The 23,861-nt window shown below is 53.5% G+C and overlaps 10 protein-coding genes across 10 annotated transcripts; 7 read left to right on the top strand and 3 right to left on the bottom strand.

The window, feature by feature from the left end:
* Positions 1-1,299: 1,299 nt before the first annotated feature.
* Positions 1,300-2,398, top strand: CLAFUR5_11717 (uncharacterized protein; the record flags this gene model as incomplete). Its single annotated transcript, XM_047910865.1, has 5 exons — positions 1,300-1,792; positions 1,853-1,937; positions 1,988-2,018; positions 2,071-2,146; positions 2,202-2,398. The coding sequence occupies 5 exons, from the start codon at positions 1,300-1,302 to the stop codon at positions 2,396-2,398; spliced, it is 882 nt and encodes a 293-aa protein (XP_047767216.1).
* A 1,037-nt stretch (positions 2,399-3,435) lies between these two features.
* On the bottom strand, positions 3,436-4,323 carry CLAFUR5_11718 (uncharacterized protein; the record flags this gene model as incomplete). The annotated part of the gene is made up of 2 exons (XM_047910866.1): positions 3,436-4,072; positions 4,178-4,323. 2 exons carry the CDS (start codon positions 4,321-4,323, stop codon positions 3,436-3,438), a joined length of 783 nt encoding a protein of 260 aa, XP_047767211.1.
* Positions 4,324-5,530: 1,207 nt separating this feature from the next.
* On the top strand, positions 5,531-6,133 carry CLAFUR5_11719 (uncharacterized protein; the record flags this gene model as incomplete). Its single annotated transcript, XM_047910867.1, has 1 exon — positions 5,531-6,133. One exon carries the CDS (start codon positions 5,531-5,533, stop codon positions 6,131-6,133), a length of 603 nt encoding a protein of 200 aa, XP_047767212.1.
* Positions 6,134-6,707: 574 nt separating this feature from the next.
* On the top strand, positions 6,708-7,853 carry CLAFUR5_11720 (uncharacterized protein; the record flags this gene model as incomplete). The annotated part of the gene is made up of 2 exons (XM_047910868.1): positions 6,708-7,620; positions 7,675-7,853. The coding sequence occupies 2 exons, from the start codon at positions 6,708-6,710 to the stop codon at positions 7,851-7,853; spliced, it is 1,092 nt and encodes a 363-aa protein (XP_047767085.1).
* A 1,289-nt stretch (positions 7,854-9,142) lies between these two features.
* Positions 9,143-11,068, top strand: CLAFUR5_11721 (Sporulation protein RMD8; the record flags this gene model as incomplete). Its single annotated transcript, XM_047910869.1, has 2 exons — positions 9,143-10,595; positions 10,650-11,068. The coding sequence occupies 2 exons, from the start codon at positions 9,143-9,145 to the stop codon at positions 11,066-11,068; spliced, it is 1,872 nt and encodes a 623-aa protein (XP_047767445.1).
* A 913-nt stretch (positions 11,069-11,981) lies between these two features.
* On the top strand, positions 11,982-12,446 carry CLAFUR5_11722 (uncharacterized protein; the record flags this gene model as incomplete). Its single annotated transcript, XM_047910870.1, has 1 exon — positions 11,982-12,446. The coding sequence occupies one exon, from the start codon at positions 11,982-11,984 to the stop codon at positions 12,444-12,446; it is 465 nt and encodes a 154-aa protein (XP_047767447.1).
* Positions 12,447-13,306: 860 nt separating this feature from the next.
* CLAFUR5_11723 (uncharacterized protein) lies at positions 13,307-13,963 on the top strand (the record flags this gene model as incomplete). The annotated part of the gene is made up of 1 exon (XM_047910871.1): positions 13,307-13,963. One exon carries the CDS (start codon positions 13,307-13,309, stop codon positions 13,961-13,963), a length of 657 nt encoding a protein of 218 aa, XP_047767087.1.
* Positions 13,964-14,930: 967 nt separating this feature from the next.
* CLAFUR5_11724 (DNA-directed RNA polymerase II subunit RPB2) lies at positions 14,931-18,704 on the bottom strand (the record flags this gene model as incomplete). The annotated part of the gene is made up of 1 exon (XM_047910872.1): positions 14,931-18,704. The coding sequence occupies one exon, from the start codon at positions 18,702-18,704 to the stop codon at positions 14,931-14,933; it is 3,774 nt and encodes a 1,257-aa protein (XP_047767434.1).
* Positions 18,705-21,219: 2,515 nt separating this feature from the next.
* On the top strand, positions 21,220-22,946 carry CLAFUR5_11725 (uncharacterized protein; the record flags this gene model as incomplete). The annotated part of the gene is made up of 4 exons (XM_047910873.1): positions 21,220-21,283; positions 21,361-21,784; positions 21,835-22,168; positions 22,230-22,946. 4 exons carry the CDS (start codon positions 21,220-21,222, stop codon positions 22,944-22,946), a joined length of 1,539 nt encoding a protein of 512 aa, XP_047767009.1.
* A 521-nt stretch (positions 22,947-23,467) lies between these two features.
* On the bottom strand, positions 23,468-23,797 carry CLAFUR5_11726 (uncharacterized protein; the record flags this gene model as incomplete). Its single annotated transcript, XM_047910874.1, has 1 exon — positions 23,468-23,797. The coding sequence occupies one exon, from the start codon at positions 23,795-23,797 to the stop codon at positions 23,468-23,470; it is 330 nt and encodes a 109-aa protein (XP_047767439.1).
* Positions 23,798-23,861: the final 64 nt, after the last annotated feature.

A 23,861-nucleotide genomic window follows, 5' to 3' on the forward strand; every position in this document is an offset into this window, starting at 1 on the left:
TATAAGCCGAACACTATCTAGCGACTCTCTACTTACTTCCTACCTCCTAGTATCCTCTAGAGGTATTAATTACGACGCCTTATCGAAGATTAGAGACCCTCTAGACTGAATATACTTGCGCTTTCGTACTTTCCGCTATATAAGGGCCTTGTTAGACTTACGTAGCTTACTAATCTCGCTTTGTATAAGAGCTATCTAATGCGCTATCTCTCTACTCCCTCTCTATTATCCTATTAAACGACCTTCCTCTTTCTACTACGCCTTTCTAAACCCGTAGCGACGCTCTAAGACGTAATAACACCTATTATAAACTCTATCTCGTCGAAGTTATAGGTGTCCTAGTTAAGGATACTATACTTCTCCTTTATATTACGTATAAGTAAGAACTACTTCTCGATAACGTCTAGATCTTCTATTAGGGCTCGCTAACGATCGTATCTACGTATTATACAAACCTTTAGCTCATAATGCCGCCTAATGAACCTGTCTGTCCAATTAAGACTAGCGGGCTTAAGACCCTTCTCTTATAGTAATGAATTGGCTATTACTTGTATACTAGCCTTTAATAGCGGGAAACCTCTAAGATCTAGCTCGAGTATATACTTAAGTATCACCCCCTCTTCTAGCTCTATAAGCTTCTTCGAATTAGGCTCGTAGTCACCCCGAGGAGGTCGTCTATTTAATCGATACCCTAGTATAGTTCGAGACGCGTCGTATACCTTTGTAGTAAGTCGATTTGTGATTGTCGCGTCGCGTTTCGTAGCCTAGATAGCTAAGGTTAGTTAGGCCTCGTTTGAAGACAATATACGCTATAATAGTGGTTGTATAGCTATTATCACGTTAGAAGTGTAGGAAGTTATTATACGGGCTCATATAGGGTGTTTCAAAAGCAGGTTATGTATTGCATATGTCTATCTAGAATGGACAAGTGTTGCTCTTGAAGAGGCTGTAGGTGACTAATCAGTCACCTAATTCTTAGCGTACGTGGCCTCAAGTTTCGATAATAGGATGTTGCCCATGTGCACGCTCGGATCGCGACAGCTATATCTATAGAAGTGGTACAGTTCTTGGCAAAAGTGGCCCGCTCGGTGGTGTGGCCTGCTCGGTAGTGAAGTACGTTATTATTTACCCCGTAATAATTTTGGTATTAATTTATATATATAGCTTAGCGTATTACGGTAGTAACGCTAAAAATGGCCAATTTCAAGTCGCTATATATTAAGCAATAATCTACTTAAGTTACGACCTATTTGACGACTTTCTAGTTTAGCCGCGCTTGCGAGATGGTGAGGATGCGAAATGGCCCCGGCATATGTTACCATCTTGCTCTACTCAACTCTCCAAGATTTTGCGCACATCATGTCGCTCCAGACTGACCGTCTGTTACTGAAAGATCAACTGCCAACACTTGAAGACAACCGTCGCAAGCATGTTATATCGTGCGATCGCTGCAGCTTGACTGACCGCTGTGAACAGGACGATGCTCACTCGACGTCGTGGTACCGGCGTTTGGCAATACTTCTTTCCGCCACATGTATTCTCCTTGGCTTGTCGGTACTCTACCTCTACCACCAGATCTCTGAGTGCTCGCTCGACGAGGGATTCGCGAAAGGGATGAGTACTGAACTACCAGCAGCTAAGGCCGCAATCCAGCTTACCAAGCATCGGTTCACCGGAGGTCTCTACTTCGATGAAAACGGGAGGGTGTATCGTCATATGTTCAAAGGTCAGCCGCAGTATGTTGGCATACCGAGCCCAGCCATCGACGATGCATGGGCACAGCTTATTCCGGGTGAGTGTAACCGTGACTTCACGTGCTCAGATAGAGTGAACTGTCTGATGATAATACCAGGCCTGTATGAGAATCTTGTTGGAAGCGAAGCTGCCTTCGTGGCGGGCAGAACCTGGCAGGATCCAGACGGAAGATACATGATAGGGTCAGTCCAAAGCCTTCTCTGTCGTGGAAGGCAATACTGACGCGTGATAGCCTCGAAGTCATGCACACCTTGCACTGTGTTGTGAGCTCTGGGCAGCCGTTTCGCCTTGATAGAGGCTGACCATGTTGCATAGAACTTCATCCGCAAGGCCTTGGATGTCGACTACTACGGTGGGAATGGGACGGCTCACTCGCATCGTCTGCATACTGGTAGGGGGACTCGCGCCAGATCGGTAGCAGTGATACGCTGACCTCGCTCTTCCAGATCACTGCATCGACCATATCAGGCAGTTCGTACAATGTCATGCTGACCTGACGCCACTGACCTTCAGCTGGTCGGATGAGAAGGATAATATAGTGGCGGATTGGGACGCACTGCACACTTGCCGTAACTTCTCCAAGATCCAGGAGTGGGCAGTGGACAGAATCCGAACGCAGCCGATACCGCATCATGGTGGTTGAGGGGATGTCGCCATGTGTCCACGGCTCCAAGTCTTCCTGTTGGAGTTCGAGAGTCCTCAGCCGAGTCGGATAGAGCTGTGCACCCGCCCGATGGACTGGGTCACTTAGAGGCTGGCGATCAGAGGTCTGCGTTCTAGTCTGTCCAAACAAGCCTCCCGATGCTGAAGCAGCAACGTCGTCGTACTACGAACTACGCAGGCTCGCCGTGTCTTCAAGCAACAACAGGTTGAGAGGGGTGGGCACGTCTGCGTGGCAAGCACAGTATGGTGCTGGTGGACCAGCTGGTGGTGGGGTCCGTTAGCTAGGGGTTCTATACGCGGAAGGGTATGCCAGATTAGGCGCATGCCTTTGATGCCATAGCCCAACATTAGGATGTGATCCGTCAGCCACCGGCCTTGAACGATCCCAGAGCCACCATCGAACGAGAGCTAGCGATAAAGTTGATTGCCACCGCGCGCTTCGAAGCGAAGGTCTTGGCTTATATACGCTGGCGTATAGCCCACCAGCTAGGCCGTATTCATGCAGTCAAGCTTGCACCGCGTCACCGTATGCTGAGCCCGGGGCCATACGTCCTTTGGGCAGCTCTTCAGAACTGAAGTCGATACCCGCACCGGCACTATACTTTGTCACCAGCCTTTGGAAGCGGTCCCGCATCATGGCTCGCCGATCACGATGGTTCAGCCCTCGGCAGGCCTCCTCAATGAGGCTGGTCATGCCATGCCATGTCTTGGCGATTCTGCAGAGGACCTTGCGCCGGTAGTGATGGTGATCCTCGAATGGAACATGCTCTTGCATAGCTTCGAGTAGTCTCTAAAATCGATGTGCTAGTATGTATTGATGTGCTACATTATATGTCCCGCCAAAGCGAACGGAGGACTTAGGCTGTCGTGAACCTGATTGTGAGTCCCATGTTCGAGCGGGTCGGGACTGAAGATCTTGTGGGCGACTGGAGGTATCAAAAATCGGCAATGCGAACATGGAAGCAGAGGTATGACCATCTGGGTAGGTAGGCAAGCAGAACAACGATCTTGACATCTCTACACAGGCACCACCAATGGCGTGAACGCCACTCTCGCGTTCCCAACTCCAGCCTCACTAGGACTCAAATACCACTGGTTGACCAGACCATTGTCCGACTCCACCTGGTTGTTCACCCAACCCGGCCTACCTTCGCAAGCCAGGTTGCAAGTCTGGTCGGCCCCGGCCTCGACTCGGCATATCCAATCGTTGTCACACGCGAATCCAGGCGGGTCATACCACGCCGCAGCCTCACTCCCACCGCAATCATGAATTGCTCGGGCAAAGTAGGTAGACCCATCATTCGCCAGACTTCGTACCGTCGCTCTGAGGCCACCTGTGTTATTGAGACTAACAACCTGTGCATCTGCGAGGGTAGTGTCGAAGGTCGAGAAGAGGTTCCGTATTTGCATGAACTGCCCATTCGCTGGACTGCCGGTTGCCTTGAGCTTGAAGCTGGCTGGTGTTACTGCAACGCGCACAGTGCTTGTCGGTGTGACTGTGGTGGTGAGTGGTAGGCATTTGCACGCTGACGAAATCTCTGCTGGCTTGGAGAAACCTTTGAGGCAGGCGGGTTTTGGTTTGCTCTTTGATTCGCGCGCGACCTTCTGCAACGTTGCTGGGGTCGGCTGGCAGATTTGGGTGGATGTCACCGTCCTGTGAACGTGTCAGTGCTACGCTGTTTCCGGGGACAAAGAGATGACGAACACGGTCTTCGATGCTGTGACGGTAGCAATGCCCTTTGATGGTATCGAAAGCTACGAGCTGCAGAAGTCGAGCGCCGGCCTCTGGGCTTTGGCGCTGGCCACAATCCCTTTCACGGTGCTGCAAAACTTCGCGTTGCTTGCGGCGAGGACATTACGTCCAGCGGTAGCACAGAGAAGAGCTGCGAAGAGTGGAGATCGCATCGCAGCGGTGGTGGACGGTTGCAAGAGGTGACAGCGTGGGACGAAAGAAGGCGGCCGCCCACCGTCTGATAGCTCTTTTGCGAGAGCGGCACATCACACTCTTGCCATGGAAGCATGACACGCCAACATCTTGATCGAGCTGCTCGATGTGCATCCCAGCCAGCCACGTGCGAAGTGCAGTACGGTATATGCAAGCCTCTCTCGTGGCAACGCCCCAGCTTGGTCGTAGCGATTGGGCACAGCCTTGGTCCTGCAGCCATAAAGTTCAACCTCGATCTAGGCTCTGAATATGTGCCTTGGCAGACATTATCACGGCAGGACTGCAGCTGCCTGCGAGGGCTCGGACGGTGATACCGAGCGTGTCATGGGGAACATCCAGTGTCGCTTGCTGCGGTCTACAACAATGCAGAGCCCAAGGAGCATCAGATCGAAGATAGAATGGCTTTGTTCATCACGTTCGTGGGTGTCCGCCGCTCTCTGCAACGGACCGCCTCACTATGTGCTCTCCTGGGCCAACACCATTTTGCCCACAGCTACGAGAGTCGGCGCATGTTGGCTGAGACAATCAATCGTGTCCTCTCTTCCAACATGTCAAAGCTCTTCACGACATAGGCTCACTGCTCTTGTGCAACACTCTGCTGACCTACTACACTCGGTTGGCACTGCCGGTGTCGCAAATGGCTTATCGTGACCGTTAGGAAATCATTCGATGAGCGCGAAGACAGATCGAGGGCGAGAGCAGTGAATGCTTCGTCTGACTGTCTCTGGCCAAGTCAGTGGCGAGCCAGTACACATCGTTCGCCATGTTGGGCGCGAAATTGCTGCCTCGAGCCACACAAGGGAGGATGTGGACGGAGTCTGACTGGATGACGTTGATTGTGATGAAAGAAAGAGATAGCACAAGTACAGGCTGCAGGTGGAGGAGAACCACATGACTCAGCCTTGGCGTCGGCGACACTTTCTCCCATCGCACTCGACACATGAGGCAACGACTGTCAACCCATACATTACTAGATATCCGCCCCGATATAAGGGTTAAAAACTCGCATCCAATGCGAATCCGCCTGTAGTGAGGTTCATAGTCATCCACTCTACGTCAGACTGGAGTAGGAGCTCACACCATTCCACGACAACCGTGCCGGAGATACGTAACTTCGCCTTCGACTACAGCGAAGCAAACACAAACCAACATTCCCCGATTGGAATCATGGCAGAAGCACGTGCACCTACTACGCCAACATACGACTTCACGTTCGACAAAGCCTTGGAGCCGTGGAACATGCAACAGCAGGAGTGGCTTGGTCGGCATAACCTACAGAACTCGCCCTCGAGATTGAACGGCCTGGCAACGGCCTGCGCCGTCTTCAACCCGCAAGGTCAGATACTGCTCGTTCAGCGTGCTGCCCATGACTCCATGCCGAACGTGTGGGAGCTCCCGGGAGGTGCTGTCGACAATGAGGACCAGACTATTCTCCACGGCGCAGCTCGAGAGTTGTGGGAAGAGGCTGGTCTCGTCGCTAAACACTTCTCCCATGTGGCATCTGAAGGCCCAGATCGCCCGCCAGGCTCGGTGTTCCAGAATCGCAACAAGACCAGAACCTGGAGTCGTTTCTGCTTTCTTGTCGAAGTAGACGACTGCACTGCAGTGAAGCTAGACCCCAATGAGCATCAGGACTTCGTCTGGGCTTCCGAGGACGATGTGCGGGCCCAAAGGCAGGGAAATTTGCTGCTTACCATTACGACGGACAGTGTCATCGTGACAATCTTGGAGGCCTTCAGACTTTGCGAGGCGGAAGGCGACGACTCATGAAAAGATGGTCCTCATCGATGTGACGACAGAGAATCTGCGCATGAATAGGTGAACACCTGTTCTCGAATACGCTTCACGGTTGAGCATTCGCATGATCATCCGGTCGCCGGGCCCCGGCGCCTCCTGGACAAGAAGCGAAAATCACAGAATGCGGCATCTGGCCGATCGATAATGTGTGCAATGCAAGCTGCAAGGCCGTGGGCAGCGATGCTGAACATTACGACCAATCTTTGCAGCTACTATGTCCTGGGGTCTGCCTATCAAGGTTTGGCCGCGGCCGAATGTCTCTTCTCGCTGGGCTATCACCAGCCGCACGTGATCTTGCAGCAGGCATATCTACTGCTGGCCTTTCTACAAAAGGTCAATGCAGCACGCATTTCTGGTATGCTATGCGTCAGCAGTCATCTTATCTTCCAAGTGGAGCTATTTACCCCTCAGCAGCTTCTTCCCGCCTGAGCATTCTCTTCTTCGGGACTTCATCACCTACAGCTCCATCTCTGGCCCTTCAGGAGAACATTGGCAGCCGCACGTTTTAGCTTGACAGCCCTGCAGCTTAGGTGTTGACTCAGCAATCATGGCGATTCAATCCACAGAAGTGCTGATCTCCTCCAACGGCATCGCTGAAGACATTGCATTCTGGACTTCGGACGAACTTGGCTTTCGCATGGACCAGATCTACCCTGCCGATGATCCAGCAGTCGCAACCTTATCAGGTCATGGCTTGCGCCTGCGGCTCGACAAAGCTGCTACGACCCATCCCGGCACGATACGTCTGCTATGCGACCATGTGCCACCGGAGAGGAAGACTTTGACCTCTCCATCAGGAACAACAGTCGACTTCGTCTCCGCCGACATTGAATTCCCCCAGCCCCCAACCCAGCATGCCTTCCGGGTCGGCCATCTTGCCGATGATGCACCGTGGATCGTAGGACGTGCTGGCATGCAATACCGCGATCTCATCCCTTCGCGACTCGGCGGAGCCATAATCGCCTCCCATATCCGCATCCCAGACGCCGGACCTGTCCCAGACAACGTCCACTACCATGCGATCGGCTTCCAGCTGATATACTGCTACTCGGGGTGGGTACGTTTGGTGTACGAGGATCAAGGACTACCTTTCATACTTCATGCAGGTGATTGCGTCATCCAGCCGCCCAGGATTAGACATCGAGTGCTGGAGTCCAGCGCGAATTTGGAGGTCATTGAGATCGGTGTGCCTGCCGAGCACATCACGACTCTGGACTGGGACATGGAGCTGCCCACGCCGACGAGGAGACCCGAGCGCGAGTGGGACGGGCAGCGGTTCGTGCATAGCCTGGCGAAGGATGCCATGTGGAAATCGTGGCGTATACCCGGCTTTGAGGCACGAGATACTGGTATTGCTGCAGGTACACAGGGTGTTGCAAGTGTCTGCGTAGTCAGACCTGATAAAGGGTCTACGGACGCGAACGTAGTAACAACCCATGACTCGGACATCTTGTTCACCTGTAAGATCTCACTGCTCGATCTTCCGGGTGTGAATCTGTGCTAATCTGCTACAGTTGTCCTGACTGGTTCCTGCTCGCTACGCGGAGTTGGCTACGGCGATCATACTCTGCAAGCAGGCGACGCGTACACAGTACCACCCGGAGTTGAGACTAGCCTTGATGCGCTATCGGCTGATTTGACTTTGCTTGAGGTTGCTCTGCCGGGAGATTTCGTGACTACTGTACGATCTTGAGAATAATCACAAAACGCTGCAAGGCTGCGAAGTGCGACGGTGTCATTAAGCTAAGAAGGACTGAATTGCCGCTGCAGTTGGGAGTGTGAGAGTATGTGACGCAGGAGACGTACGTGAATGATGCTGGGACGTCGTTGAACCCCATACCGGGTCTTGGCAATACGACGTATTGTCTGGGTGGGTAAGGCAGTATCACATCGGGCAAGCATGATCCTGACACAGGGCCCAAGGGCTGATGACAAAATTGACTGCTGCCGGGCGCTTCGTCTCCCTATCGAAGCGCAGGCCGTTGCTTCAACATGCTGGCGTATAGCTGGGTAGCGAGGTCCGATTGCAGCAGTGGAGCTTCTGAGGTTACTCGCGTAACGTTGGCAAGACATCTTGAAGGGCTAGGGGAGCACTTCAGGGCCTGCGAGACGTAGATCCTTGCCAGAGTACGCGGGCAATGTAGTCTCGAGGATGGTTAGGGTGGTCTCAAGGTATAGCGCCCTCGGATCGCTATCTTTCCGCAGGGTCGCCGTGCGAAGGTTCATCAGAAATTCCCTCCTAAACCCGAATAAAGTCCTCCTCGTTGTGGTGGTGTCGTAACATCGCAGAAAAGGCATGGCATTCCGCGGCCTCATAGTGCCTCCACGAACCGCAGCTCAGCGGCAGGAACCGCATAGTCCAACTGCTCAGGTGGAGAAAGATGGAAATGCCCTTACCTCAAGCCGATCAGAGGTGCTCCTCGACCGGGAAGGTCTCCATGAATAATCCATCGTGATGGATCGCGAGGAGTGCTGCGCGACCTGCAGCGGTTCTTGACTCCAGCCGCACCGCGTCTCAATTGTGGAGACGCCGTGAGCGTTTTCCATACAAATACATGGTTGACATTACCGACAATGGCGAAAAAGCTCCAAAGCACGAGGATGATGACATGTGTCTTGGAGGAGAGGAACGTGGACGCGGAGTTGACTACATGTATGGAGGGCATTGTCTCGGTTTCGCATTCGGCTCTCGGCAAGACAGGATGATCTCATGCTTTGATCTGGGAGCTTCTTGTGTGATACAACCAGACGACAGCATTGTACAGTAATTCTAATCGAGACTCTTGGTTGCATTGGACATTCACTTCACGTGTTCAATATTGTGATTGAGCGATAGTACATGGGCGCATACCAACAGACGTACCTGACCACCTGAAACCGGCCCAACAGCAGAACCATGTCGGTCGCAGGTCCGCGTGCAGGGCCACCAAAGCGCAGCCCAACTGTGCTGGTGAGTACATACAGCAACACAAGAACGCCGCAATGGCTATGGTACTAAGCCCTCCCCAGGTCACAGATTCTCGCGACACGAAAGACAGCCGACCAGCACCACCGCGACCGCAACCACAACGCGCCGGCACGCGCATAATATCAGTCGACAATGTGCTGCAATATGCCAGCGAAATACCCTCAGCGCAACGACGAGCTCCACCTGGAGTGCGGCCATCACATCACAGCCGAACACCGTCTGGACGACACCCTCTAGATCCGAAGCTCAGGGGGAGGGGGGTGCCATTGACAGCGGCGCACATACCGGCCAGGAGTAGCAAGACGAGTGAAAAGCTGGTATTGCTGCCAGAGACTGCTGAAGAACCTGATTCGCCGGAAGAGGATGAGGATCGAGCACCGCCTACGGACGAGGAGCTGAAGAGGAGACGGAAAGGAGGCAAGAGTGAGGCTGAACGTCTGCCAAAGAGCCAGAGAGTGGCAGATCCGCAGCTTGCAAGAGTCACAGCATATTGTACAGCGCAGAGCTACAAGCTGAAGAGCACAGCGCAGTTTGTGAGGGAACAACACGGTGCGAAGACGAAGCTGTACGATGATTGTCTGTATTGTGTGTACCAGCTACCTTTGCTAGGAGGCAGCGATGGGTACCGCGTACGCAGCAGTCCTGTTGTCAAGCATCCTGGTGGGCGGAGCGTATTGGACGAGCAGATCGAGGCCAACGAAAGGAGACAGTATCGAGAAGGCTGGGGCGAGGAGAGTGAAGAGTACTCGGTGCGAGGCAATGCATCACCCTACGACGGCACACCAAATCATGGCACACCACCTCAAGAAATGGAGCAGAAAGACTTCGAAGCATCAGTCACGACCAATGGTATACACGACTCCTGGGACCAGGAACGAGAAGCGCGGAGGAGGGAAAGCAGCGACTCCTCGGCCTTCAGCTTCCCATCACCTCATGCTGGCGTCGCACCCAACGCTCATACAGTCGCCGAACTCTTCATCTTCAGCTATGGCGTGGCAGTCCTATGGAACTTCACACCGAACCAAGAAAAGGATCTCCTCGCAGACATGACTTTCTCCGCCCAGTCCGCCATGCCCTCCGGCAAGCACCAAGCACAACACCTTTCGCAAAAAGCCGCCGCCCTCGCACCACCTTCAGCACTCCCGCTCATGACCCGGCCGCTGGACGAAAGTGACTTTGAGACAGAGGAATTCCACTTTCAATACGACAACACAGCTGAGAAACCACGGATATACAACGACATGATCACATTACGGACGAGCGATCATATGATCAAGCTGGCAATGTCTCACGCTATCGCTCAGAGCACGAAGCTTTCATTCTTCGAGGAGAAGATGCAGAAGACCATGTCCGAAGCACAGTACGTCCCGCGCCAACTGGCGTTGGAAGGTAGCCTAGGCATGGATCGGAAAGAGATCGTCGGTCTAGTCGGTCGTCTCTTCGAAGGAAGAGTCGAGGTCAACCTTTGTAAGCATCACCCTCCCTTCCCCCTTCCGTCCCCGACTAACACCCCTCCCCCAGCCTCCAACATGCTCGACACCCCCAACTTCTTCTGGGACGCCGAACCCACCCTCCACCCCCTCTACGACGCAGTCCGCGAATACCTCGAAATCAAACCCCGCATCCAAGTCCTCAACGAGCGCTGCCGCGTCTTCCTCGACCTGGCGGAAATCCTCTCAGATTCAATCGCAGATGTGAAGATGACGAGGATTACGTGGATTATTATTATTCTGATTGTTCTGAGTATTATTGTCACGTTGAGTGAGGTTTTCCTGAGGTTTGGCATGTTGGCGAGTGGGGCGAAGAAGGAGAGGGAGGATGCTGCTGCTGCTGCTGCTGCGATGTTGATGGCGGGGTGGGTGCCGTTGGGGCCGATGGGGATGGTGGGGAGTGCGGGTGGGAGTGGGAGTGGGAGTGGGAGGGTTTTGGGGGAGTTGTGAGGGGCGGAGGGTGAGAGAGTGAGAATGTGAGAGAGGGCGTGGAGGTGTTGTGTACAGTTCTACGTGTTCTGAAGCGTGGCGTTTCATGGCTGTACAGAAGTTGTGCCCAGTGCTCTCAATGAACTGAAAGAGTCCCATTCAGCCGGACTTCGGTCTGTGTCTCTTCTGGTGGTATGGTGCACTGCATGAGTTGAAGGGGTTCTCATTCAGCCGGACTTCGGTCTGTGTCTCTTCTGGTGGGCATGGTGCGCTACAATGTCTTGTGTGATGCGCAGCACTTCTGAGCAAACTTTGCGGTCTTCGGCCAACGGCGATACTGTTTCGCCCGCATGGATGATGGTGCAATCCTTGTGCGACAGCGGACCCCTCCCTATTTGGAGAGGGAGTCGTTGCCTTCTTTTGGACCCTGCAGGTGCGTCTGCATAATGCGGGCTGTGTAGTACCGTGTCACAAGCATGCTGCCATGACCGAGACTCAGCTGAGGTTTGGATCACATCTCAACGCACACATGTCGTGTCTGGGATGCATGCCGATTTGCAACAGGAGAAGCACCCGTGCTCATGGCGAAAACGCAGCCTTGGTGGAAACGACTTCACTATGGACCACTTCTGTCCACAGTGCGAGGAATCTACCAACCGCTGGACGAGGCTAGACAGGAGATTCGGGTGCTTATAGTGGAACCTGGAAACTTCACGGACGAATTGAGATGCAGCTTGAGAGTGGTCTCATCGCTGGACACACCGATCCCGAAGTATGAGACCATATCTTATGCCTGGGGCAATGCGTCACGCCGGACGACTCTGCGACTGCACGGAAAGCATGTTCAGGTGCCCAAAGGCTCTCTCGCGGCTGTGCGCAGGATGAGGTTACCCTCGCAGAAAAGGTATTGAAGAATATCGCAGAAGTACAACTCATGGCCAACAATGTCATTGCTGCTTGTATCTCCAACAAGAGCACATCATCTCAAGCCAGCCAAGAGCGGGCAGGCTTTCTACTGTCGTGTGGCAATTTGGACTCTCTCCAGTATCGGTTCGAGGACGCAGAGCACTTGGTGGAAGGCTTGAATCGTTTTCATGACTGCGATCCGAATGATCCCGGCAATGAGCCTAATGCGCTTGCCTCACGCTTCCATACCGTGATACGTGAGGCCGCTCAAGATCGGACTTTTTTGGCTACAGACACTGGGCACATGGGCTCTGGACCTAAGCTCGCTCGCAAGGGCGACGTAGCTTTCATCATGCCTGGAGGTCGCTATGTCCATATCCTACGACCCGTGGACAATTACTACCTGTACGTGGGAGCTGCCTACGTTTACGGCATGATGGAAGGCGAGGTCTTCGATCTTGGACTGGAGCCGGAGTGGGTCAATATCAGATAACGCTCGGCCGCAGGCACAATTGACCTGCCCACTACAAGTGCTGTAGCTGACAACTCTAAGTAGTCACTGTGTGCAGGAAGACTTCGATGCTTGGTAGCTGACTTTTTCCCTCTCGCAGCTGAAGTAGCTTGTGCACTCTCCCTGAAGCAAAGACAGATGACAACGGGACTTGACGACGACAGAACTCCTCAGAGATAGTGCACGATGAATGATATGCTTAGCTTGATACTCATTGCACTGGTGTCGATTTGTCAGCTGGCCTGTAGCTGTATACTGGCTCGCTCCGCTGTCAATGTACATAGTCTCCACTGTCAGCTGGATGCCTCGGATCAGATCGACGACCTCAAGACGTATGAAGAGGACACTAGACCAACTTCCGATCATCAACATCACAACCCTTTCGTACCTCGCAAAGTCCTCGCCGTCTTTGGTGCAACTGGCCAACAAGGCGGAGCAGTAATTCGAAACGTCCTCGAAGATCCTATCCTAAGCGGGCAACGCACCATCCGAGCCATCGTCCGGAATCCAATGAAACCATTGGCACGGTCTTTCTGAGCCGCAGGCTACGAACTCGTTCAAAACGACCTAGATGACAGGCCCCTCTTAACGTCTCGCTCTCGCAGGTGCAACCTGTGCCTTCCTCGTAAGCTCCAGCGTCTTCGATCTACGAACGCGAGGTCGCTCAAGGCAAGATGCAGCAGACGCCGTAGTCGAGACCGGGTTGAAGCACATCATATTCATCACGCTACCATCTCTTAGAAAGGTCTTCAACGGCAAATGTACGAAACTCTTGCTTGCCCTTCGATCCAAAACACGGCATTCAGCAGTATATACGAAGTCTCCCGATCAAGCGTTCTTTCATGGCGGTGGGAAGTTTCCTGCAGAATCTTGAGAATCTGCTGAAGCCAACGCCAAGAGAAGATCACACATTCGTGATCTCTACGAGTATGAAGCCAGAGACGAGTTTGCCGAGGGTTGATGCGAGAGATGCTGGGGTGGTTGTTGCGGAGATGTTGAGAGAGCCAGAGGAGTACTGGGGGAGGATTGTGTATGCGGCGGCGGAGTTGCGTACTATGAAGGACTTGGTGGGGATCGTTGGGACGGGAAGCGGAAGGGATGTAAGGTATGAGCAGATGCCTGAGGCCGATTCGAAGGACTTCCTGAAGGGCATGACTCTGGTCTTGGCTGAGGACTTTGGGCAGACGGTGGCTTACTATCAGGAGTATGGACACTTTGGCCAGGAGACTGCGGATTGGACACAGCCTGCGATGGAAGGTAAGTTGGGCAGGCTGACTAGGGTGGCTGAGTTTGTAAATGATTTGGAATTCCGAACGTATCACTACTGCGATCGTCAAAGCACGCCATCAATGCAACCCGCCAAGAGGCTGTACATCGAGACTCAGTTGACCCTGAGCACGCACAATGACCCCAACCACTTTCCTGACAAACCTGAACCGCTGTCATGTGCACGCAGAGTTTCACTCACTTCGCCCCGACCTTATCGGGCCGCGCCGTAAGCACCCGCGAATAGCGCTCATTCAGGTGCCATTGAAGCATCCACCAGACTTCTCCCATTAGTTCGCCACGGAAATTATATGCACACACCAACCAACTGACAGCGTGCGAGCATAGATAGTAAGCACGGCATTACCATTAATTACGTACGGCTCTGTGCTCCCAGTGTGGACCTACTTTCCGTCAGGTAGTAAGAAGACCAGCACCATAGATGAATAGTCCTCCCGACGTGGTTGGACGGAGATCCAGCTCGATGGAGAACGATTCGGACGACTCTTGCGGCGATTCATAGTCGTGGCTGTTGAGCATGACGAAAAGTGAAGGACTTCAAGCACAAAACAGACGAGCGCTTCGGGAGCGTTGAAACTTGTCAGCCGATGCAAAGGACAGCAAACATCGACCATGGCTCAGGATCTATCGCTGCTCAGGTCATTTCGATAGCTAGCCTATCGAATCTCGCCGGAGTGGACTTGGTCCTAACGGACATCTGGCATCGTGCGACAGCCTCACGCAGGTCGCTCTTCTACGCATAGGTCCAGCACGGCGGCACATCCAAGCCACAAAGTCTGTGGCTAAGACGGCAACGCGCTCGGGGGCAAAGGACTTATTCGCCAGCCGTCGGAGCCATAGGACTGGTGGACTTTGGAATAGCGCTCCCACGCGATGAGGCCCGAACGATGGCAGCACGATAACTTCAACTGCTTAGAATTGCGGAAGAAACCGAGACTCTCGAGAAACTTCGGTCCTATTTCGCAGCTGTTGTTTAATCAGTCTACTCAGCATCACAATATTGGTATAGTAGTAGTTACTGTTACAGACCTGGTCCTCAACACACCAGGCAAAGTTCTTTCTTTTGCGCTTTCACCTCCAAACCGCATCGCAACCTCGTAGACGCTCCTACGTTCTCATGCTCAACGTCAAACACTCACCGAAACTCCATCCCATGCTGCTTCCTCCACCTCATTCGTTCTACCGAATGCTGATACCACTCCGCGTGGTAAACATCCTCGTAGCCACATTCATAGCCGCCAGCTCCTGGAACAGAAGCTTCGCTGCATACGGAATGATAATCTGCGCAATCTTCGTCTTGTTCTTGCAAGGCCTGCACTCGAATTGCTGCTTCTTCAAGCTCGCAACCGGTGTCATCAACCCACAGATCTCGCAGATGTGAACGCGGAAAGCGTCAGACACATCCAGCAATCTCTCCTTCAAGAAAGCTGAAGCACCGTGCGCAATCATACAATCGCGCTCCATCTCTCCAAAGCGGAGACCACCATCTCTGGCACGACCCTCGACAGGCTGGCGCGTGAGGATCTGGAGCGGACCGCGAGCACGCGCGTGAATCTTGTCGTCGACCATGTGGCGAAGACGTTGGTAGTAGGTAGGTCCGAGGAAGACTTGGGCGTTGAGTTTCTTGCCGGTGTGGCCGTTGTACATGACTTCGAAGCCACGTTGCTGGAAGCCGTGGCTGGCGAGAATGTCGGAGACGGATGTGACTGTGACATCTGTGAAGGGTGTGGCATCACCTTCTTGGCCGTTCAGTGCGCCGACCTTGGAGAGGAGACACTCAATCAAGTGAGCAATTGTCATACGGGAGGGAATGGCGTGAGGGTTGATGATGATGTCGGGTGTCAGACCATCTGCTGTGAAGGGCATGTCCTCTTGTCGATAGGTGATACCAACAGTACCCTTCTGTCCGTGACGAGATGCAAACTTGTCACCGATCTGTGGGACTTTTGTAACTCGTGTTCGCACCTTGACGAAACGAAGACCTTCCGTGTTGGTGGTGAGGAGTACCTGATCAATGACACCATTCTCAGTGGACCTCAACGGTGTGCTGACATCACGCTTGATGTGCAGACTTGTTCGTTGACCAAGCTCCTCAGCATCTGGAGGCATCGGAGCGGTCTTTCCGATAAGTATGTCCTCGCCCGAGACGCGCGAGCCCGGAGTGATGATCCCATCTTCATCAAGCTTGTCGTAGGTACCCTGCTTCATGCGCATGGTATCAGATCGGATTGGTTTCTCGAAAGCCTCAACCACACTCATTCCGACTCGCTTCTCTTGATCCGTGTATGATCGGAAGAAAAGTGATCTGAACAGACCTCGATCGATACTGCTCTGGTTCATGATGACGGAGTCTTCTTGATTATAGCCAGAGTAACACGCGATCGCGACAATAGCGTTCTGTCCTGCAGGCAATTCTCGGAACTTGAGATACTCCATGCTGCGCGTAGTCGCAAGTGGTTTTTGGGGATAGTACAACACATTCGCCATAGTGTCCATCCGCGTGTTGTAGTTCGTCAAGGTCACACCCATGGCTTGCTTTCCCATGGCACTTTGGTATGTGTTCCTTGGAGACTGGTTGTGATCAGGGAAGGGAATAATGCTGGCGCAAATGCCCAAGATCATGGCTGGGTGGATCTCGCAATGTGTCCAAGTCCGGACATACGGATTCGGCTTCGACTTGATACGCCGATGTGGATCAGCTCTCGTGTCCTCCATTGGCACGCCTTGTCGCATCAGCTTGTGCTCTTCCAGGTCTTCAGGTGTCATGATGATCATGGCAGTCTCTTCTTCCTCGGCATCGAGGTACTCGACAACACCGGCGTCAACGAGACCCTTCCAGCCAAACACCTTCTGCTCTCGCTCTTCCTCGCTGACACCAGCGAGCTCCGCAAGGACGTTTTGGTCATCCGCCAGTCTCTGGCAATGCTCGCGCTGTAGGACTAAGCTGCCGTTGTTCGGGTTCTTGGGATCATTCTCGACGACGAACAGCGGTCGGCAAACCCTGCCAGCATCGGTGAAGATCTTGATCTCACGCTCTCTGACGTCGCGAATGATGGTCACCTCGAAGCTGAGTACACCCTTTCGTCGAAGGCTGCGCATCATGTTGGTGAGGTCATTTGCATTCTTGTGCACACCGATCCACGTTCCGTTGAGGAAGACTTTGGTGGCCTTCGGATTTAACACCGGATCGTACTCCTCCAGCAGATCCATACCACGTTGTCGCATGAAGTCGACCAGAGGTTCTGCAGGAGTACCAACAGTGACGTAGCACATCAGGGATAAGTTCTTGACCAGACCGCAAGCCTGCCCTTCTGGTGTCTCTGCGGGACAAACAAGACCCCAATGAGTGTTGTGAAGTTGTCGAGGCTTCGCGATCTTGCCGTCACGGCCGATGGGGGTGTTTGTTCTCCGCAAGTGGCTGAGCGTCGAAGCGTATGTGTATCTGTTCAGCACTTGACTCACCCCAGCCTTGGCACTTGCCGCCTTCTTCTGGTCGCCCCAGTTACCTGTCGCCAAGCAGTATCGCAGACCAGATGTGAGAATGTTCGTCTTCACCGCGAGTGTGATGTTGAACTCCCTACCAGTCTCCACGCAGCGATGAAGGTAGGCCTTCATGTCCTTCACCAGCTGCTGAAACTTCAGGCGGAACACCTGCGCCATGAGCGGGCCTGCAAGGTCGAGACGCTTCTTGCCGAAGTGGTCACGATCGTCCTCATCTGTGCGACCAAGATGGCATTGTAGCAGTCTGTTTACCATATAACCCAGGAAGAATGCTTTCTTGGTCTCACTGCCCTCTTCTTGCGATATGTGGGGCAGAAACTCCTTCTGCATGATGTCTTTTGCGTATCGTATTCTGCGGTCCTTCGTACCTTGCTGCTGTCCACGACGACCGATGTGATCCAAGGCACTATCCCGATCCTGTATCACGAATGCCTCTTCCAGACACGGCTTGAGCATTTCCAGCATCTTCGTGTCGGACTTGTTGCAGATGTGATTCAGGATATCCTCGTCGGAGACAACGCCGAGCGCCCGAAAGACGATCGCAATTGGAATGTCACTCTTTATGTATGGCACCGACACCTTGATTGTCTCGCCGTGTGCGTTCGAGTTGGCGGACTGCTTGTAGAGCTTAAGCTGCATCGAACTGATCAAGCGTGTACCTTTTTCAATTGCACTTCTGATCTCGGCCACCACAGGTGTGTTTGTACCCTTCTTCTTGAATACCTGCACAATGTTTGCAGCACTCCGCTCTTGCGCAATGAGGACTTTCTCACTGCCGTTGATGATGAAATAACCTCCTTGGTCGAAAGGGCATTCCTGGAATGCATACAGCTCTTGCTCGCTACGGTTCCGCAAAGTACAGATCTTGGATTTCAACATGATGGGTAGCTTCCCGATAAAGATCTCTTTCTGTGTCTCCGGCGGGTTGTCTGGGTCATCATCCCAGTGCAACTCTGTCTGCCCGTCGTGGTCCGGCGGGTCATTCCAGTAGCCTGTATCATCCAGCCACCCACCCACAGATCGCTCTCGACAAAGCTTTTGCCTCTTTGTGATTGACAGAAACATGGGTGAAGCATATGTTAGGTTCCGGAGCCGCGCTTCGTGAGGGAACAATGCTCGAGTACTGCCGTCGCCTTCTGTCATGGCTGCTTGACTTATGGCGACATCCTCAAGATGCAGCTCGACGCGTCTTTTGATGATCGGCTGGTTCGACTCCTCGTCCTCTGCGGCGATGTTTTGGTCTATGATGATGGGCGGCGTCTCGGTGACAATCTCTTGCATCGTGGTACTCGCAAACTCGTCGAACGAGTCGAGCTGTTGCGATACCAGGCCCTTGGCGTCGAAGAAAGAGTGGATGACAGTCCAGCAGTCCTCGGCGGTGATCATGTTCACATCGATGTCGTCCTCTCCGCCGTCCATCTGCGCCATCATGGCGTCCCCGTTGTATGCCATGTTTGCGAGCCCTCACTCCACTTTGCCGGACCTCCTATCTCCCCCTGTAGCTGTGCGCTTACCTTCGAGTACTGGTGAAGGTCAAGTGGTGGCAAGGCACGCGCTGCGCAAAGGCGCGCTCCTTTGTCTGCCTGAATGTATCCAGCGGCGGCGCGTTCGGTGGATGTCGGAGGCGGTGGTGGTAGTATCGGCCGGGTGGATATGTCGTCGGCGATGGTGAGAGGAAGAGGCGATGGGGCGGTGGGGTGGGGAGGTGTGTTGATGTGTCGGTGATGTGGATTGGAAATGTTCCTGGCATGCCTGGTCTCGCATGCGACTTGGGCTTCACGCGATGCCGAACGGAAACAGCCGCAAAGCCGCGGGGACAAAGCGGCTTCACTTTCGCGTCAGAAACGACCTCCTCCGTTCTTTCACAACTAAAAACCTGTCATCTGCACAGTGAACGGTACATGTATCTACACATTCCGACGCAACCGCTGGACGCTCCTCAACCTTGCTGCAATGTACACTCGACAGAACGCAACCACACAACCATAACGTCCAGAGCATGAGGCCCCTCCGAAACAATCTTGTTGTTTTGCTATCGTACTGTCGATGGGCAAGAAGAACATACGCCTGCGTGTCCCAGCCCGCACTGCGCTCATCGCACACTCTAGTCAACATCAGAGTCGCTTCGTAGCACCTACTGAATGAGGCACGAAACTTGAGCAGACTGCTAATGTCATATCACGGTGCACTGTATGCTTTGACCTATGCGCCGTGGGCTTTGCTGAAGCTGTGTGAACGATGGCTGCTGGTTGCACTGGCTGCACATAGTCTGCCCGCGTTTAGATCGCATGCTCTGATTCAATGCACCCACGCTCTCGGCACCGTAGATAGAAGCTAAGTTATCTCCTTCTCAGGCGCTCGCTAGGTGATGGCCCGGGTTATTTAATTAGGCAACGCGGGCCCTGTTGCCAAGCGCCTAAGAGCAAGATCGCAGATTCGGCCAGAACTCCACTATCGAGCCGCCAAGACTAGAATAACTTTTGAAACAACACAACAACGAGGCTGAATCTCGTCAACCAAAAAGCGCGGTTCTAGATACTTAAGGTAAAGATAAGATGCATCGAATCTGTATATCCCTCTAGCTAAAGCCGCTCCCGTAAGCCCCTAAAAACGAGGGCCCTCGTTTTGGCTTATCTTTAAAAGCTAGCCCTCCTCGACGACGACACGGTCGCATCGGCAGTCTACGACAGGCGATATATAGGCGCTTCGTCTCATCGCTCCGTAGAGCAGCCTCTAAGTCTCCACGAAAGAACAGCCCCGTTATACGTCGTGTTGTAGCCTTCGAGGGCACGCAAGCTTAAGATTGGCCGAATCTGCTACTTCCCTTTTAGACCCTCGCAAGCTCGGACAGCAACACCGAAACACCGAGCGACAGAGATGTGTCTGTGTAGGAGATAGGATAGAAGCATGATATTGCTGTGCAAGCGTCGGAGTACCAGAAGGCATGGCGTGACTGGGTCAATGAGATCTCCGTCAGATTCTCCGTCAGATTCTGATTTGCAGCTAGGGTCTCGGATCTTGTCTTCGTAATTGACAAAGCTCAGCTCGTCATCGCGCCACCGGTGCGAAAGTATCGCATATCCTGGGATACGATCTATGTGTTCCTGGATTTCGAGCGTGTTGACGTCAATGAGCCTCACTGCAAAATCGGCAGCATGAGACGTATGAACCCAGGGTCGTGACGGGACATTGTCCATGCTAAATGTCATGGTTCTCGTGGACGGCGAGTCGAGCCGGCGGCAATAGCAAAGCTCTTGTGGATGCGCTTACGTTGAAGGATGTGGCACTGCAGCAACATCATGGATGTGCTGACAAGCCTCGTTGTCGCCGTTTCCGTCGCTCCGTTGTGTGTTGCGAAAAAGTATGGGCCGAAAGGCTTCGGAGCAGTGTCACCTGCTACGGCTGCAAAGGACAGCATCGCGAGTGATATGGAGTGGAAAGCACCGATCATTGAACGTGTTTGCCCGCTCCCCTGCTATGTTCTGTTAGTCCACACAATCTACTGTGTAGTGTTCATGAAAAGATGATCTCTAATGACTTGTATGAGAATGCGTGTCTTTTTCATTTTATCGATGGGGAACGACACCGTGTCGGTGGTCACGAGGATCGAGGGCCTGGCTGTACGGTCCTGCCAATGATACAGTACTGTGGTCCAGACCATGGCCGATGGGGCCCAGCGTCGCATGTATATCACGCCGCTGTCGGGCGATGGGGAAAGATGGAGTGAAGTGGAAACAAAGACGGTTGAAGTGGAGGAGAAGCTTGTTCAATGGCAGACGTGGCAGACCTGCGGGAGCGGGTAAAGGTTCAGCGCGGGCCAGAACACACTTGGCAGCTGCGATGGACAGGGATGACCGCGTCTTCCAGTGAGCTGCGCCTCAACCAGCCCTTCAATATGAACAACCAAATGCCAGCCTGATCTCGTCACCTCATACCTCTCCTCCAGCGTAGTCATACATCAAGCATAATGTCTGGTCTACAGCCTCCCCGCGTCAACACGCAAGACGTGAACGGTCAGGACACCGTCTCAGGTACATCTCAACCAATGCATGAGCATGCGCATGGTCAAGCTTGCGATGTGGAGAACTGATCACACGATGATATCCAGAATCTTCCGATGACCACTTCTCCTCCGCCTCAGAAGGCACTCCCAACCCAACCCGCCTCTCCGTCGAGATCCCCATTACACGAGTCGAGCGAGTAGACGACAAGGCCGCGCACGGTGAAGTCCCAGGCACACCGGCATATGAGCAACGAACGGCAGATGCAGTCCCAGACGAGGTAGAGATTGTGCCTGAAGGCAGGAGATCACGAAGCGCAACAGTGAGTAGGAGTCGTAGCGCATCACATCTCAGCCAGAGCAGCAGACCGCAGACGCCAGGTGGCAGCCCGATCCCCAGGACGATTGTCGAGAGAGTAGACAACAAACCAGCATATGGTGAGGTAGACGGCACAATCGCAAAAGAGCAGCGCATGATGGACGCCGCGCCAGATGAGGTACGGCAAGCGCCAGCCGTGGCTATCGATGGTAGGTGAGTTGGCTGAGGATGATATGTCGGTGATGGCTGCTGATTCGATGCAGCGGACAAAGTGACAGCAAATCTCCAGCGAGAGGGACGGATCTAGATCAGGACCCTGAAGAACGACAGACGTGGTTCAGAACGATGTGGGAGAGTGGACTACAAGGAGACAATGCAGCCCAACCAGAACCACAAGCGGACGACGAAGAGGCAGCTGACGATGCGGATGACGACGATGACTTCGGCGACGACTTTGACGAGTTCGCTGAAGGCGGAGGAGATGATGACTTTGGCGACTTTGACGAAGCAGAAGAGGTCATGACACCCAAACCTCCCGCGCCGTCTGCGGCAGAACCACAACATATAACGCCAATCGCAAGCATATTGGCAGGTCTTGTAAGTAGCTCCTTGAACAATCGATCCCACTCTCAATGTGCCACAAGCTGACTTTCACCAGCCGCCCTTAGATCTGAAAATCGACCTTTCAGAAACGGACCTCCAAGACACAATCTCCCCATACCTAGACACCATATTCCCGGACTCAGCGCCACCTCCGTCTTCCCTCCCATCTCTGGACATGTCCAACTCCTCACCCTTCCTCTCCGACCGCTCCCTCTCGCTCTGGCAACAACTCGTCTCCCCACCTCCCATGCAACCACCCAACTGGACGCGAAGCAGAATCCGCCGCCTCTTCCTCGTATCCCTCGGCGTGCCCGTCGACTTGGACGAGATCCTCCCACCATCAAAACAAAAACGCCTCATCCTCCCAAACATCAGCCTCACCTCCCCACGAGCCTCCAACGCAGCGCTGGACCACCTCAAGCAATCCGACGTCAACGACTCCTCGACATCAATAGACAGCAAGACCGGCGCATCCAAACGAGCCAAGAAGCGGGAGACATTACGAGGTCCCCCTCCCGAACCAGACTTCGACGCGAATAGAGCGATGCTCATCTGCAATACTACCGACGAGGTGATGAAGGGGATGGAGGATGCGGAGTTGCGGGATCATGTGTTCACGTTGGAGATTTTGAATGGAGAGGCGAGTAAAGTGCTGGAGTATTGGTTGTTGAGGAAGGACGAGGCACTCAAGGAGAAGGAGGCGTTGGAGGGGGTGATTGAGAATCTGGTGGGCTTTGTGAAGAGTCGAGCGACGGGCAAGGGGAAGAAGTGAGGTGGTAGCGGTAGCAAGGAGATGTGATGCATTCTCCTGAGCGCTTTCTCGGATCTGGTGTTGGTGTCACTGCCCCAACTTTGTGGCATTGAAGGTAGCCAGTACTTGGTGGCGTAGCTAAATGCATAAGCGTAAGATGTTATTTCCCGCCATGCTTCGGGGAAATTCTTTCGCGCCATCGACGCTTTTCTATGATTCATGTCCTACTCTATCAAACACCTGACTGACATGGCCTCCCACATCTCGCATCTAGTCTTCGTGACATGCGTCCTCCCATCGTGCTGACCCCTGCATGGTAAAGGTGATGATGCATAGCGAGACTGATAACGATAGAAATGATCGTTTGGTGAAGCCCGTCCATTGCTGAGCGCTTCTTCTTATACACCGGAGATACTGTTGCTTGGAGATATGGACGCGCTAAAGATGTGCGGTCGTACTATCGCACAAGTCGTGGCAGGCGAATTACTGCAATCGATGAAATGTCAAAGGCCCATTCACCAACTCCCCCACCGCTACCCCCTCTAATCCCAAAAAACCCCCCTGGCCCTCCTCTCCTTTAACGCAGTAATCTTCCGGTCTCGCGCTGCGAAGGGAGTCTGGTACGCCCGATACCCGTCGGAATACAGCTGCATCGCTTCGAGGTATATTTGCCGGCAGGTTAAGAGGAGAGCGTAGTTGGGTGGCTGCGATTGTAGGAGGTTGATGTGCTTGGTTCGTTGGTGTGAGTATATGTTTGTGGCGCCGCAGAGGTAGACGGGTTCGGGGGCGAAGACGAGATCGTAGATTTCGTTGCGGAGCTCTGCGGGGAGGGAGAGGAGGAGTGCTGTTGCTGGAGGGGTGGGGTTGGACATGGTGGGGGAGATGGGGGGTTGGTGAGGAGTTGGTGTTCTTGGTACTCTTGATTGATGTTGACTC

The sequence above is a fragment of the Fulvia fulva genome, chromosome 10, assembly GCF_020509005.1.
Source record: "Fulvia fulva chromosome 10, complete sequence".
NCBI classification, from domain to species: Eukaryota; Fungi; Ascomycota; class Dothideomycetes; order Mycosphaerellales; family Mycosphaerellaceae; genus Fulvia; species Fulvia fulva.